Source organism: Lipophrys pholis, assembly GCF_963383615.2.
Source record: "Lipophrys pholis genome assembly, chromosome: 16".
NCBI classification, from domain to species: Eukaryota; Metazoa; Chordata; class Actinopteri; order Blenniiformes; family Blenniidae; genus Lipophrys; species Lipophrys pholis.
The window spans coordinates 14,895,470-14,912,413 of record NC_137634.1 but is presented as its reverse complement, the minus strand read 5'-3'; the positions used below and the strand labels follow the sequence as shown (position 1 = coordinate 14,912,413).

The 16,944-nt window shown below is 41.6% G+C and overlaps 1 protein-coding gene across 1 annotated transcript; it reads right to left on the bottom strand.

The window, feature by feature from the left end:
- Positions 1-1,081: 1,081 nt before the first annotated feature.
- On the bottom strand, positions 1,082-10,279 carry paxbp1 (PAX3 and PAX7 binding protein 1). Its single transcript, XM_080482962.1, has 18 exons — positions 9,847-10,279; positions 9,551-9,673; positions 8,757-8,966; positions 8,364-8,585; positions 7,960-8,060; positions 7,355-7,578; positions 6,877-7,066; positions 5,860-5,983; positions 5,151-5,253; positions 4,830-4,945; positions 4,536-4,735; positions 4,294-4,441; positions 4,072-4,193; positions 3,877-3,953; positions 3,698-3,764; positions 2,914-3,060; positions 1,938-2,092; positions 1,082-1,780 (listed from the first exon to the last, which is right to left on the bottom strand). Exons 1-18 carry the CDS (start codon positions 10,139-10,141, stop codon positions 1,660-1,662), a joined length of 2,745 nt encoding a protein of 914 aa, XP_080339088.1. The 5' UTR covers positions 10,142-10,279; the 3' UTR covers positions 1,082-1,659.
- Between the last annotated feature and the right edge of the window lie 6,665 nt (positions 10,280-16,944).

The following is a 16,944-nucleotide window of genomic DNA, read 5'->3' as shown; positions in this document are numbered from 1 at the left end:
TCTTTTATTGTCTTTTCTTTTGATTTAAGGAGCACACTTGTAGGGGAATGAGTTTGTTTCTATATGTGTATATATATATATATATATGTATTTATGTGTATCTATATATGGACAAATTAGTCTCCATTCATCACTACACGACAGGGATGTCTGAGGGACCTAGTTGTGGTGGAGCCATTTTTGGTTAATGTACAGCACAAGATGCACTGGGTGGTGATGTGTTGGACCCCAACATGATAAGTTCCAAGCGTTTCTGGGTGCTTTTTTTTTTTTTTTTTTTCATATTTTGCAAAATTCACACACAAATCAAAATCATTGTATATGTAAAATTGTGGAAAATAAATGAAACGAAATAACCCACTGTGAACTCCAGCCATCTCAAATTGGATTAAGCAGTTTAGAAAATGGATGGAAGTCATTACAGACGTGTGAGGAAACAGAACGGCAGGTTGCAACAATACATAAAGCCAATAGATCAGTAATGCAGCAATGAAGGGTAGTTACCCGAGTGCTTACAAAAAAGTCTTAAAGTTGCGTCATATGATGAGGGTGTGAAAACATGCATGCTGAAGGTTGCAAAAATCTTGTGTTGAGAAGCAATAAATAGGCTTTTGATCATAGAAATAACTTGGTGGGTAAGAATTAGCCTTAGTGGGGCAAATGAGGCCAGATTGAACCCTCTTGTAGGCCAGTATTGGCTCATGGGCTTCAGGTTTGACACTACTGTTTTAGTGGAAGTGAAAGATGGGAAGCTGAAATGGAGGTGAAAGCAATGAAGATGCCGAGATTAAAAATAAATAGTTCAAAGGTCAAGAGGTTTAGAGATAAAGGCCAAGCATGGTGGTGGAAGCATCATGATATGGGGATACTTTTCTTTCTTATGTAAATTTTGGTGTGGCCAGTCTAATCCCTGGACCTTAATCTGATGGGAAACTAAATGCTGTTTTTGAGGCAAAACTAAGAATTGCAGCCGATTCACTGTCCTGAATCAAACTGAGTATTTTCTCACTGTGAGAGGAGTGCGAACCACTGCACCACAATGGTAGTACGTAAAACAGCATCCAAAGAACAAAATTCAAACAACTGAAATGTAGATTTTATTCACAGGCAAATAAACAACTAAAACAAGTCGTGTGGAAGCAGAGCACGCCGCTTCTCTCATGTCATCATCAGGGCTGATTTTGTAACAAGAGCGGCAGGGAACAAACAACCATATCATTTTCCTTGAAGACTGTTCACAGACGAGTGGGTTTCAAGGCTTTGCTCGTGTGCAGTTTTTGTTCATTTGGTACACATGGAGATGAGGGTCTGTGTGAGGAGTGAAGGTGCTCAAGCGTTTTTTCTTTTTCTGTACAGGCAGCCAGAGTGAATAGGGTGTCAGATTAAGGTTTTCCAAAAAGTAATCCATGTCTACAAATTCTTACTCGGGACAAATGATGCATTTAAAATCCTGCCAGCGTGCAAGTCTTTGAGCTGACAAATAAAACACCTAATTTCAGCTTCTGTCTTGTGCCGATAGGTGCATGAACAAACTTTTCTATACAATATTCACAATATTTACAAAGTCTGCGAGGTTTTTATCTTCAGTCACGGCAGCAACTGAACTCTTTCTAGGAATCCCGGAGAGGTGACAGACAAAACATTTGCTGGTGTCTTTGTCTATGATTTGACTTCCAGGAGAGGTTTGATATCTTTGATGCCGTGTTCTGCTGCCACAAGGATGATGTGGTCCAGTGCGTTCATGCGGCCCAACATCCTCACAACTTCTCGGACTTGCTCCCTGATGGCAGACATGAGACATGTTACAAGAAGTATCCCAAAAAAAAATAAAAAATACAAAGTCATCCAAGTCACTGCCTTGCTGCGATGTAATTTGATCTGTGCAAACCAACGGAAGGCACCTAAATGTTTCTAAAAAGCCTTGATGAGGCCCTTACTTGGAAGTACGGCGGTCGGCGTCAGGTGCACCCAAGCTGCTGCGGTGTAAGGAGTTGGCCACGTGAGTGAGGTAGCGGCAGAACGGTTCCAGCTGGGGCAACGTCTGCTGGCCCTTCAGTCCAGAGAACCACTGCGCTGGCAAACACTCTGCCACCTGAAAAAGGCCCATGAACCAGGTAAGATGAGGAAGAAATGGCTTTTAACTCAGTGAACCATTGTGTTTGTCGAGCAAAATCTGCCAGTTCTCTAATTAACCCTGACTTGTAAAGGAAAGTACACATAGTAGCCCTCAAACTAGATGCAACAGGAACATTGTGGTTTATTAAAAGGACGCGAGCCAAAAAAAACAACAAAAAAAAAACCTTTTGGAATGTCTGATGCACGTGAACTTTCAAATAAAAATGCAAAAATGCTTTTTGCTGGAAATTGTGCAGACAAAAAAGATAAAATCAATTACATATTTTTGACTAAAGGTATCGGCTGTCTCTGGAAACAAAGCATACAAACTGTATTTTCTTCACCATTTCAACTTCAAATGAACACAAATCCAACTAAATATCTATGTATTCCTCTCGTTAAACAAGTTAAAATGGAAGTTTTCATGTTCCAGTCGTGAACATTGCAGCTTGTCACGTCGACAAAACTGCTGCATGAATGAAGCACGTTTACTCTCTACATGGTTGGTGTAGATGTAAACAGTGTGAGGTTTCATAGAAAAAGATATTTATCAGGGCATAAAGTTTGAGATTAAAAACACATATCACCTGTTACAACTGCACGGATAAGAACAAATAAAAACTCCACACAAGAGTTTATTCCATATAGGAAACTATAAATAAAACAAACTTGCATGAGATCTCCATTGGAGTTGTACATGCTCATCTTTTAACACACAAAATCAAAAGGTTTTGGACCACGGATGCTGTAAATAATACTGTCCAACCTTTTAGGAGAAACAACGAGGGCTTCTCTTACCTTTTGGCACTTATGGACGTTCTCTTCCTCTGTATCGGTGGTCTGCAGTGCAGAAAGGATGTATCGATTGAGAGTGCTGTCCAATGCCAGGTCCCTCAAACAGGAAGTGGATAAGACGCCTTCGAACTGCAGGATGTTTCCCAGCAACTACGTAAAAAAACAAAACAAAAAGCATAGTAGAGGCTTAATGGTACTAGACTGTAATATGACAGCTCAACAGGAACATGTATTCCATACATGAGGTCCAATGATATACTGACCGACTGTGACAAGCTGCGATACAAACTACATAATGTTTACAAGCCTGTAAACATCCTGCACAGTTCAGGTGTGTTACAGAGACGAGGGATCTCGCTTTTAGGGTGCACTGCCTCCATTTTCTGCACTGGTACTGTTGTCTTAAACATGGACACTAGCGCCCCTGGAGTAACTTTGCAGTACTGCAACTAATAGATAACGTTTCTGTGGTTGGTAATTATACAGTAATGCAAAAAAGAAAGAAAAGACTGCAGTCTGAAAAGACAGTTGTGGGTTGTACAGAGTAAATAAAGCCTCTTTCCAAGGAGCATTGATCTACAGTTTGGGAACCAATCTGCTACAGTTCAACAAATCAAGTTTGAACCTTGCAAAGCGACGCCATCTATGAGAACAATCGGGACTTCTATTTGAATATGTGTACTAAATTTCATCCTGTGGGATGAGTAAAGTCTTATCATATATATACCATTCACATTTGAATGGCTGAATGAATATTTGGAAAAAAGAAAAGTTCTTATGTACGTACCTTTACACAGGTCCAGAACTGCCTTTGGTAGAACAGGTAGGGACCACTATTCTTGTTGTCCAGCACACTAAATAAAAACAATCAAAAAATGTAAGTTTCAAAAGTTCCCAAAGATTTTTTTTTTTTTGGACCTACTGACTTTAAAACGGGGCATTACACTCTAGAAGTGTCCAACATACGTTTTGGGGTAGAGTGGAAGGAAAATGTCTTCGTCCAGCGTCCGCCTTATCCGGAAGACAATGGATTTCAATAGTTCCTGAGAGAGACAATCGAGGTTAGTGGTGCTAAAAGTGCACATGAAAGTCAAAGTGTTTGTCCGAGGGAATACGTGATGTACAAAAAAGGTAGAGGGAGAACGAGGGAGTGAGCGGTACCTGTGTGTATCGGTTGTCCCCGTGCAGCACAGTGGGATAGCCTTTCATCAGTCTGTGAATGAAGCCCACCAGCCTGGACGTCTGACTGCTTGACAGCGGGTCCCACACTTGCTCTGCCAGCTCTGCCACGCACGCAGACAAAGACACATGAATACACATGACATATTCGGCACTGACCTCTCTTTCTCGATGTGCCGGGTGCCGCTGTGAGGGTTCCACTACCTGTCAGTTTAGAGAGGATGACCTTTTCGACGATAGCAGGCAACAAGCTGATGTCCGCGTCGCCTTTCTGCAGCGTGCTGTGCTCGTCAAAGCCGTAAAACAACAGCGACTCGAACCAGAGCATGTACTCAAAGTTTGCGCACTGCGTCTGCATAGAAAAAAATATATTTCTTTAATATTGTTTTTGAAGAAGAAGAAAGGAAAAAAAAAAAAAAAGGCAGTTCTGAAAACAGAAAACTCACCTCAAGAGGATTCCACGTTATAAGCTGCAGACGAACTAAGGGGTTAAATAGCTTGGGCAGGCAGAGGCCGATGTAAGCTTCCCTGTAGCAGTCGGCGTAGGTTCTCCTCCACACCTCAAAATGGGATTTGATGCAGTCCAGTGAATGAAAGTCATCCACCACATCCTCGAACACTTTCTTACAATCTCTGATGATGCGATCTGGAAGTCGATGAAAACGTTTAATGAAGCCTGAGCTGCAGAACAAGTCTTCATATTGTGATTTTTTATTTTTTGCAAAGTTTCAGTGAATCACCTTTCTCCACGTTGAAGCTGGTGATGTCCGTCGAGGTTTCCTCATCATCAGACGACAAGCCCTCGTTATGCTCCGCCCTCCTTCCATTCTGCTCTCTGGCCTGGCGTCGCCGTGTCCTTAACCAAAACGATTCACCCATTTTCAAAGTTGCATGGCCACTCAATGTTCAAGCTACAGAGAAGCAAAGCTTTTTCCTTTTCTTTTTTAAACACAAATTCACAACTGAAAGCAGACGTGTGTTAAGATCTGACGCATGTTTTTCCCTTTTGAACAAAAGCCAACTACAAGGATTACTGTGTTGGCCGACAGGTGAGCTCTTACCGTCGTGCCTCCCTCTCGGCTATTCTCCTCTGACGACTGTGCTCTTGGTATGCTGCACGGTCTCGACCAAATGAGTCTAGATTAGGAGCCATGACAGCTTTATCTGCAAGAGACAGGAGCAATGTTAGAACCAGCAATGAAAAGCTAATGCCAACCCTACCCCTAATTCTTATTCTGGAAATGCAACATCTCAAACAACTGCAAAAACACTCCCGTTTAATCTAAAATGTTCAAAGACTTTTAAAAGGTATATTAAAAAAAGCTTAGATACAGACTCGAAGATATCGATGAATTACCACAAACCATGTCCGTTGCAAATATTTTCATTGTCTAGTTACTTACCTGACTGCAACTTCAAATGTTACAGTGACAGTGCAAGATGACTAACAGATCATTTTTTTGTCTTAGTCACTCATTGCTCGAGTTGAGTTACAACCGTCCAGCTGACTGTGAGAGTCAACCGTCAAGGAGAAGCCGAAAGAGCTCCTCCCATGAAAACATGGCCCACATGCTCACTCGTTCAAAATCACACTTAAGTCTTAAACACACTCATGGGGAGGGGGAATGTAATTGGGGCTAACATGATACAAGACCACACGCGCACCCACGCACGCACGCACACACACACACACACACAAAAACACACACACACACAGAGAACTAACGAGGCCGTTCAAATAAATCATAAAAACCTTCAAGATGGACTGACTTGAAAGGCTTGCAAACTCCGACGATTCATCTTTAATATCATCCTGTCTTCTCTGGACAAGGCGAGAGGCCCGTTGCCTTAGTAACTGGTGCATGGCAGCCTCCAGCTCCAGGACAGCAGGCACCTGAAAGATATGATGCTTTCTGTGACCTCTGACCCTTCAAAAAGTGGGACTCCGAGTCAGAGGGACGTCTTGCTGGAAGGATGAAGAGAGCATAAAACGCAACACAACACTGGAACCAAAATATCATTGTGTCAGGTAGAAACTTTTTATCTTCAAACTATTATACTTCCTTTGAGGAAGCGTTAATATCGTGGCTTTTTATTTTTTTTTGCGGCTTTAGTTAAAAACTATTGACAAACTATTTGACATGATTTCTGTAGAGTGAATGAATCAGACGCAAAGTTTTTTTTTACCCAACACTGACAATTTAAGGTTCCAGTCATGTTTACGTGTATTTTGGGACTCCAGTCTCAGCCATGCGGATAATAATTGGTTAGAATCCAGTTTTAAGCACAATGCTCTTATTTTTGTTGAGGAAACATGTTGGGGGCTGGCAGCAGTCCTCTCCTCATCCCATGCATCTGCTGCAGGATCAAGAATCGATTATTGTTGGGACATGCACTCAGTAACAAAAGTAAAATAATAAAAAAAAAAAAAAAGTCCATATTAACAACTGGTATCATCTGAGTTGGTAACTAAATCCTCTTCTCAAGACACCATCAATACATTAGTAACTGCTTTGAGTTATTCTGTGAGTCTGTACTCATTTCCAGAATTATATGTCAGAGAGTAGATCAAACTTTTTCTCCTGATCATGAGAGCAGCTACGCAGCAACACAAGTGTACTGCCGTAATGGGTTACTGACAATATCAATGACTGTAGTGTCAAAATAATTCCAGAATATAAGTGTGCTATTAAATTTATCCCCGTAAAGTGTACATGAAGTAGTACGATAATACACAGACACAATACATCAAGCAGCTAATCAGACTATAGATGAATTCTCCCTTACCTTTTCACTGAAACACTCAAGCAAGTCTCCAACATACCCTCGCATCTCTTGCAAGAATTTATATTGATCTGCATTGTCACTGGATGAGCCCTCCAGCTGCTGAATAGTACTCTCAGAAGCGGCAAGGTCTTCTTTGATCTGTTTGTACCGCTTGGCGTTTGCGTCGTGGCCTGCGTGCATTTGGCCGAGCCTGCAAAACACACAACATACAGGGAGAGACGGGAACGCCGACTTAGAATGGACTGAGAAAGCCGAGCTCGTCCGATTTTAATCACCGACACTGTAAGCAGAGTAGCACTAGCTTTGCAGTGTGTCTACGTCAGTTAACAAAAGAATACAGAGGCGTCAGTGTTGCCTCTCTGGCCGTTAGATGTGTCTGTAGCTTTGCTGGGCCTTCAGGACCACAGCACACAAGAGACGGCAGCAGCTGAGCTGAGGACTGAAATTAGACGTTGCTGCAGTTTTCTACTGAACCTACCTATCCTGCAGGCGTTTCTTTACCAAATCAATGGATATTGGGGTTAGATCACTAATTGGTGCACCGTAGTGAACAGAGCCGTTGTCGGCGTGCCCGGGCGGTTTGCCAGTCTGAGGAGCCACGGCGGTGTAGGCGAACGGCATGCTGTAGGAGGAGCCATACGGCTGCGTCTCATAGCTGTTCTGGTAGTAGACGGTGTTTTCCTCTGGCTGGCTGCTCTGGACCTAGTCAGGAAGGGAAAAAAGTTAAGAATTAATGATTTTCCTATAACCACTGGCGCGGATATTGTCCAACTACCAGGCCATTACAATTTACGAGTCATAGCACAGGCAACTGATTTCATCTAGCAATAACGTCTAAAGATGTCCGAACGTGACGATTTTCTTTTTTTAACAACTAATGGTGACATTTCAAAATTGCATTATTAGAGCAACAGTAGAATTAAAAAATAACATTCAGTAGCTAAACAGCAAATGTTTGGCATACGTAATTCAGGTGCAATCAAAAGCACTTTAACTCTCACATCAGTCATTCTTATTGGCTGTCTCAGATGTGCGACCACAGTAAAGGTGATCCTTTTGAGGCCCAATTCCAAAGCATCTTACCTGGGGTATGCTGATTCCTTTCCTTATCTGCTCCTGCTCCCAGCGGCTCACCTCTTCATCCTGACCGGCATCCAGTGCCTCGTCATCACTACCCTCGATACCTGTACACATACAAACTATGTTTTTAAAAAGACGAATGACTGAAAAGTAAGATATACTTGACAACTGTCCACACAGCAGCTCTCCTCCAAAGCAAAGCACCTCGAAGAATTGTTACACAAACAAATGAGGATTCGGGCAATTAATGAGTCAGTAATGTATTGCAAAAACAACTTCTTAATCTACGCCTGTTGACCTGTCCATTCGAAGGTCACCACAGCAGATCATCTGCCACCATGTCACTCCCATTGACAAGACAAAAATATGAGAAACAATAAAATCTGTTAAATGAATTGGTCCAGCACCTATCTCTTCAGCGATCTTCTGTCTCTGGCTTTTGTTTTTAACTCCACTGAAACGGATCCTCTTCTCGTCTTCATCTTCGTCATCGCTGACATCTTGGTCTTCTCGAACCAGCCGTTTCTTGGGAGTCTCTGTTTCTATGAGAGGGGTTTCACCTCCCAGCTCTCTGGCCAGTTGCCTGCGTTTCCTGGCGGCATGTATGAACGCCGCATCGGGGATCTCCCCTAGAGAAAGGAAATATAGCTTTTACCATGTAGCGGTGCATGCAAATACTAAAATGTCACCGTGGGGGAATAGTGTTGTAAGCAATGGCATGAAAGTGCAGAAGAACAATTCATTATGACGGGATGAATTGGCTGACCGACTGACTGAGGTCCAGCTTGTCGGGTCTGTACCTGGTCTCAAGCTGCCCAGGGAGGACAGTGTGTTGAATGTTGCTCCGCTGTTGTGCTTGGGGAGTTGACTTTGGGGCTGAGCACCTTGACCCTTTGCATCCTCCTCGTGTTCATCAGCACTGTCCACCTCCATTTCTTCCTCCCCATGGTCACTCCCCGCTCTGCTTGTAACTTCCTCTTTAATTGTAACCACAGGCTGCAGAGGGCCATCTGTGGGGAAAGACAAAAAGTTTTACCGATTTGCAGTAAATACATTTTTAAAAAACAAAATCGTTCCCATTACATTACATTGTAGCAAAGTAGCTAAGACAAAGAGGCCAGCAGGAAATAATGCAACAAGATGATGATTTTCTTAAATGCAAACGACTCCCAATTCCTGGATAACGTAGCATTTACTCAAATTTCCTCCTTTTCGATGGTGCAGTTGCAAATAATATTACCTTAAACTTTAAAAGAATTTGGAGCCAAAAGAGAAACCTTTTACAGTATGAATACCGTTTTTATACGAATGTATACGGAAACTGTCAGCTATTGTACAAACAATAGGTATGCATCTGCTACTAGGATTAATAAATGATATATGTGCATCATTTTTAGTCCTCATTTTCAGCAATATCATGTGGAAACACTTTGGGAAAAAAAAAACTTTTAATAAGAAAAATAAAAAGTATTTTAATGTGCAAAATTGTAGTTTGTATGCAATTTTGCAGAAGTGAAATGGGTTGTCTGTTCAACATTGAAACCTTTCGAGGTAAGTTATGTGACGGGAGGCATGCAATGCTCCGTTGACGCACCTGATTTGATCTCCTGTTTGATATATCCACCCTTCTCCAGATCCTCCTTGTATTCTTTCTTGAGCTGTTTGACGATCTTCTTGCTGTGGTTGGATTTCTTCACTCTGAACACCTCGGATCCTTCTGTTTACACACGTCAGGAGAGAAAAGTCAGCGCAAAGCACCGTGAGTAGCGTTTAAGAGATTACCTGTCAGTAAACGAGGTTATCTAAGGCGAATTGTTTGGATTTATCCCTCAAACGAATTTGCAGAGTTGCACATTAGCCACTTTAGCGCTGCGTTAGCTACCACGTTACCTTCGTCATCGGCAAAACTCAGCAGACTGGCTTTCGTAGGTCCTGGCAATACCGGGACTTCTTTGCTCTTCTTTTCCTTCTTGATGGGCCTGATGCTGCTCAGGCTGGACAGGAAGCCGTTGCTCTGACAGTTGTCGGCGGTAAAGCTGCTAACGGAGGTCTCCATGAACGGGATCTCCACCACAGGCCCGAACGAGGTGAGCGGCAGCGGTTGCTGCGGCCCCCCCACCTCCGGCTCGTCCTCGTCCGACTCATTCCTCCGCCGAATGTTTGCTCGTTTCGCCTTCTTGAACATCGTGCCTGTCTACTAGATGGGATAATAGATATCGTGAATTGAAGCAGTTTTAAGACAGAAGCAGAAAGAGATTACAGCTACGCGCAATGCCAGCCATTTTCTGCCACTGCCGCTACATCTTCTTCTGCCGAACCGCCGGCAGAAGAAACGCAACATTGGTGTTTTACTGCCCCCTACTGTCTATTTACCGCATAACCTCTATTTTTGCATACAGTATATAACAGCTCAATGGGTTTCACCCGTTTCTTTAGGTTTTAAAGTTCCCCTTTGCTTATTCTTACTTTAAAATAAGCCCTTTACCACGGAGCTTTGCACCTTGAGATAATTCTTGTGTCTGCCCTGATAGCAAGGTGCAAAGATTACTCCCCTAGGTGGCCGTTTGATATTATTATTATTATTATTATTATTATTATTATTATTATTATTATTATTATTATTATTATTATTATTATTATTATTATAATAATATTTCCTCAGTAATTATCTAGTTCTTAATGCTACATTCACTGGATCACCTATTTACGATTCACAAACAAAACAAATGTCTTAACAAGGAAACACACAAATACAGAAAATAAGAACATGAAGAATAACAGCTGTTTTTAATTCATTCACACATAGAAAGAGTAACCCGAAAGAGTTATTGCATTTAAAAGAAAATTATGCAAAGTCTGAAGGGATTTTGAGCAACAAAGATATGAAACATTGAAGATTTCCATAAATCAAAAACTACAATTTTAACTATAATGTCAGTAGTCAGTATTTAAGTAATTTATGTCACAAAACTACAAAGGGTTTACATTAGAAGTGTCATTTATCATTCATTTCAAAATATAAGTATAAAATACAGTACTATTTAGAAGTGTCTACAATATACAAAGGTAAGCTTGCAAAGTCAGCAGTGGTTCGAGGGAAATAGCTGAGCCTGCATGTCAGGCTCAAGAGAAAGATGAATCAGTCAAAAAAACAAAACAAAGAGTGGACAAAATTAGAGCTGAATGCATTTTTTTTTGCAGTGAAAACTTGTTAAAGTTTGAAACTGCAAGCTGCAGCAGCACCAGACCACCAAACATCCCAAAATGGTGTGTGGACCCAAAGAGTTTATCCTCAGAGAAAATTACTCCTTGTCACAGAATATAACAAAGAAAGTGTATTTCAGTAGGAGGCTCCTTCAATTTTGGGGGAGAACTGTACAGGTTGTTGTGGTGAGGGGTGGGGGTCGGTTGTTGCCTTAGTTTACACGGGTTAAAAATTGGGTCCCTCAATAAAAATAGTGGGAAGTACTAGTATAGAAGATGTTTTTTTTTTTTTTTTTTTTTTTTTCAAAGATTTTCAAAGAAATTCTTTTCTAATAATTTATGATTTTTCTCCACATACTATAGGGAGTTTATGTACTACTGGTGGCGCGTGTGCTAGAGTTTGAGTAACACTGCTCTATTTCAAACCATTAACCCTTTGAGATCTGGATTAACCTTCACATGCCGATTCGATGTCAAACATATACAAGCGTTTCACCCATAATGATGTATTTGATATCTTAAAATTGGGAAACCCCAAAAACCAGTGCGCACAGTCTCCATAGTTCCTCAGCTGTAAGTAGTTCCTAATTCATTACCTCCAACTGTTTTAAGTAAATATGCATTTCACCCCTCACTTATTACTTAGAAACCAGAATTTCCCCTCAAACACATGTGTGATGCACATACCGAAATTAAGGATGTTATTTAAAGTACAGGCAATATAAAAAAAATAAAATACTCACATGTTTCTCAATTAAACTAGAACTAAACACCAAAACTTTTAAGAACCTAAACTGAATATATATATAAAACACAATGTTTTTAAACATTTACTGATTCCAAATGTTTCAGTCCTGACTTTCTACACACAACAGTGTTTGATCTCGCAGCCCGGCTGCTTTGATGCCGAGTTCACAAGTCAACACAACATCATCGTGCAACACAGCAAAAAATCCCATCAGGGCTGGGATGCACATGAAACACACAAAACCAAAGTCAACAAAAAAACAAACAGCAGGTTTTACCCTGGAATGAACTCTTTGTGCGGGGGGAACATTTAGACATGTGCAGGGATCGAGGACAGTGGATTAGATGCAACAGTACATGCCTCAAATCTCTTTCCAAACTGCAGCCAAAGGTGAGCAGTCCTGAAAATCACAGCAGAGCCCAGAATATTGGCAGTATCTCCGCTGCAAATGCTATGACGCATAGATCTGAAATTTAATATCTAATTTGTGGGCTTTTTTGAGAAATTCTTATCCTCAAAATCACACCCGACTCACTGCATCTGTTGATCTACAGCTGTGGCACTTCTTTTTTTTTGTGTGTTTTTTCAGTCATAGTCGTACATTGACCAACACACTGGAGGCTGTACATTAATATAAGTGGTCATTTAAATGTTTGGTGTGGCCTCTCTCACACCTTCAAGAAATCCCTTCATGTTATTCTAACGGGCACTTTGGTGTAAATGTTTAACTATGTGCTTGAATGCCAATTATATATTTAGTCTATCTTCAAAGATTTGTCTTAGGGGTTTTAATGAATAAGACACAATATTGGAATCGTCTTTATCGTCCTCCACATTTTAAAGGCCTTTTGTGTATCGTCTTCCGTTCCTGAGTCACCGTGTGCTGCTGACCACATTGGCATCATGTGGAGCTTCCCTTTTCTAATAGCTGGTCTCAATGTTGTTTTCTCCGTAAATAACACTGTCCTGTCAGCCCCACTATTCTCTGGACACTGTCATTCAGTCACATGCATTTTGAAGCAGTATTGAAGTTTGACTTTTTTTTTTTTTTTCTTTTATAAGTGACCTAATTAGAAATCTTGATTCAGAAACGTGTGTTGTCACCCAAGTATCATGTAATCTATTTGGTGTATGGATGTTTTGAATCACAACCAATCACTGGCTCACGGAATGACCTGATCCAGAGCTCTTTGAATTTAGCCTGAAAGAGAAGTAACAGAGAAAATACTCTGTAGAAGATGAAAGAGCCTGCAAACGCACCTCTAAAACTTCACCTGAATGCAACAGTACGTATGGTGGCGTGTTAAACACATTATGGACCGTGGCAGAGTTGAGAGGAATGTATATCTGGCTTGATTGGAGCAGATAATATGTATTCTAGACTCAGACAATGTTCACTTCCTTTAATAAATGCCAGACATGTGAGGTGCTGTTAGTGAGGGTCATTACCGAGCCATTACGGAGAGACAGTGTAGTCAACGCTGCGGCAGTGATAATAACTGCTGAAATTAAAGTGTCACTGCAGCCGGAACCGGAGTGATATGTTGTGATTAATTAACAACAAGATGACCCTTTGCCATTTAAATGATAATTGGCGATAAATATCTTCCCATTATTGGTCACATTTCAGTTTTAACATCCTTGAGCCCCCCCTTTTTTATTGTTGCATACCTACATGTTTTTCGTGAAAGTATTCTGCATTTGTGTGTGTGTGTGTGTGTGTGTGTGTGCGCGCATGTGTGTGTGTACACTGGTGCAGAATCACATTTTGAGCTCAGGACAGAACAGTGCTATTTTGTTCTTTGCAGAAAATGTAGATGCATCCAACCATAACTTTTGGCCTTTAGTAATTGAAAAAAAAAAAAATGCAAATAAATGTCGTTCATGCCCCCTCCTCATTGTTTCTACTTTCAGATGAATGTTGCGCAGAGGGTGAAGAAAAATCTACAGTTTCAACACTGAGTGCTGGGGCTGATCACATGCTGTGATCTTATGGGTGAAGGCACCACACACCTTATACAAGTGTTGGAATCGTGTTGGCAGGGTCGGCGAGGACCCAAGAGAACGCTCACATTAGAGCCAATCAATGAAAATGTGATTTAAACCCCTTTTACTTGGACACTTTCCGCAACAACAACAATTTGCCTGACATTTAGGTCCATTGCATCCATATTTGACTCGACTAGAAACCTCCCTTAAACTGCATTGAGATGTTAACAATCCTCACAAAATAGTTCCCCTTCTCGCAGCCTGCTGTTGTGAAACACTACATCAAAAGTAGTTATGCTACTTTGTCCCGGTTTAACACTTTTTCTGGGCAAGAAGCCTCTCGCCCGGGGCCCCCAGTGGGTCTGATCGAACCAGGTCGGAAACAACAAAATGACCAGTGTTTGGTTAAAAACAGAAAAGAAAGGTGGACTCTCAAATTCAAATTGATTGGCTTTGTGCGCTTCAACCAGGAGCAGGAGCATGAATTTCATCCAGGACACCACTTGAGGGCACTGAAGCCTCTTGTAACAGAAAAGCTGCGTCTCGGCTGTGGCCAAGGTGTGCTCCCAGTTCACTTATGTATAAATGCTAATGAAATACAATGACATTTCCTGATACACTGAATGTATCTGAAACCAGCCAGGATGAATATAGATGACATCAATACGGGATACTCTAAGGTTCATAACGCTCATCAAATCATTCCTCTCATCTTGAGAAAGGAAGCAGTTGCTGTGTGGCCATCGATCCCAATTATTTGTATAAAAAGGGAAGCAAATCAATCTGTGCGAGAGCATCGCTTCTTTAGTGGTTGTTTGTGTTCAGGGGGCGGCGATGAAAGAAAGCCGAACATGCCCATCTCCTGTAAGGAGTGGCGCCATGCTAAATGGCTCCCCGGGGATAAAGAACTGTAAAAGCAAAGTTATATAAGAGCCAAGGTTTCATTTGGACGGATGGAACAAACATCAAGGTTGACTAGATGAGCATATTGAAATACACAAGTGACAGGATGTAACGCAGACGCAAAGAGCAAAGAAAGACATGTTGGAAGGACAAGAGGCTCACACCCTCCACCTTCGCCTGAGGACTGCAGCGAGAGCAAGGCTTCAGATGTTAGTTTGGATATAATTAAAACATCAGAAATTCAGCAATTTTCAAAGCAAACATTGCGACCCTGTGTTTCTACTTTCCCGAATCCAATTCAGGGTTCCTATATTGCGGTGGGAGTTAATTTTCTCTGTAGACAGATATCTAATTTTTTGAATTAGCTGTTACACATGTCCCCGCGCTCACAGGTAATAACATCCTTTAAAGACAGATGATAAAATGTGATACGGGCACACATGTACAAAGCCGCAAAAAATAAGACTGCTGTGGATAACTAATTATTCTTATCTCTAACAGGGGATCGTAAAGTAATTTCTGTTTAGGCTCTCCGGTTTCTTTGTACTGACAAGACAACATTATTTCTCTCCCAGCAGAGGAGGAGAAGGAGGTACAGGTGCAGGTTTGGCCATCTTACTCCCAATCACAAGATTTAATCGGGGGAGCATCCGCTCTGTTACCGGGGACATAAGCCGTTTGATCACCAGTGAACCTGAAAGTTCAGACAAACCAAATCACATTCAAAGTGGGCATGGAAACACAGTTTCAGCAGGCAGAAATAGTGTAATGACGTGTTTGATTGATTGAATATGGATTGATGAGTTTTAACTCCCATAATCACTCGTTTGAGTGTTTCAGTGGGATACTATACATGTTTTTTTCCCCCAGTTTTCCTTTGTCTGCATGTCAAATCCTGGAGTTTATTCTCGGTGGCAGCGTGAGATGATTATAGCAGACTGTTTGTCTTAGGTGCTAAACCAATGTTGGTAATGCAGCAGTGACCTCTAACCGCCTCCTTTCCACATTAGAATTGAATTTGACATTACCCCTTATGCATTTTTTTCCCCCCCTATCTTTCCTCCCTTCTCTTCGAGCTGCCACCCATACTGCCCCCCATTTCTACTCTTTACTCCTGCCATCTCCTAAGTAAAGAAGTTGTTTTTTTCTCTCCTGTGCTTTAGCAGTGAAGTTAGAAAAGTGGCAAAGACTTAGGAAAAAAAATAAAATAAAAAAAAGTATGAGGAAGAAAGTTGTCTCAAAGTACTGTGTCAGCAACATCACCTTTTCTCTCCTCCAACCCTCCTACTCCTTTCTCATCTATCACTCAAGGTAACATCAAAGCCTAATCACTGGGAGACTTAGCCCAAGTTACACATCCTGTCCAGGCAAGAAAACTCTATCAGGACTCTGGCTGCGCTCCTACATTCACACGCACACGTACTCCCACACACATATGCACACATCCTATCCAGCTTTGCATAAATGTATCTCAGAGACTGTCCGTCTCCTGACAACTCCTCTCCCGGTGGTGCTTGGGAGTCGGTGCTGGATTTGTTCAGAGAATTTAAGTAAACTCGCTCTCCATGATCTATAACCCTTAACAAGGGCGAAGCAGCAGCATCATTTATAAGACTTCGCGGAGAGAATATCCCCACAGCACCTGTGAACGAAGCAGATGGAGAAGTTGGGAAAAAAAAGGGGGGGGGGGGGGGGGGTGGAGGACATGATGTGCCTGATTAAAGAGAACACAGAGAGAAAATGATGATGTTTAAGCCCACTTTGAAGCCTCAAACTGGTAAATAAATGATGTGCTCAAGAAGACTCAAGAAATGGCTGCGGTTCCTACACCTACGGCTCTATGCTTAAATATTCATTTCCTGTCATAGTCACACACACACACACACAAACACACAGTGTGAGTGTGTTTTAGAGATACATGTTGAATAAGAACGATGTGTTGCTCACAAACCGCTGTCTTTGGTATACAAGTAGGCACATATATGAGAAGAGAAGAGAAGAGAAGAGAAGAGAAGAGAAGAGAATTGAGGATTTATTTTCTTCTTAATGATCAACTCAAACATCCTGAAAAACCCCCTCATCAGTGGACAACTCAGCGGAGAAGAAGCGAAAGCCCTCAGTGCTTTTCATCAGCTCCACTACTA

Bases quoted from the DNA above. Each gene is read 5' to 3' on its own strand.
- paxbp1 (XM_080482962.1), bottom strand. From the start codon at position 10,141: ATGTTCAAGAAGGCGAAACGAGCAAACATTCGGCGGAGGAATGAGTCG. The intron at 4,736-4,829 runs GTGATTCACTGA...ATCGACTTCCAG, and splicing joins CAGCTTCAACGTGGAGAAAG to ATCGCATCATCAGAGATTGT. The intron at 2,093-2,913 runs GTAAGAGAAGCC...GGCCTTTTTCAG, and splicing joins ACGTCCATAAGTGCCAAAAG to GTGGCAGAGTGTTTGCCAGC.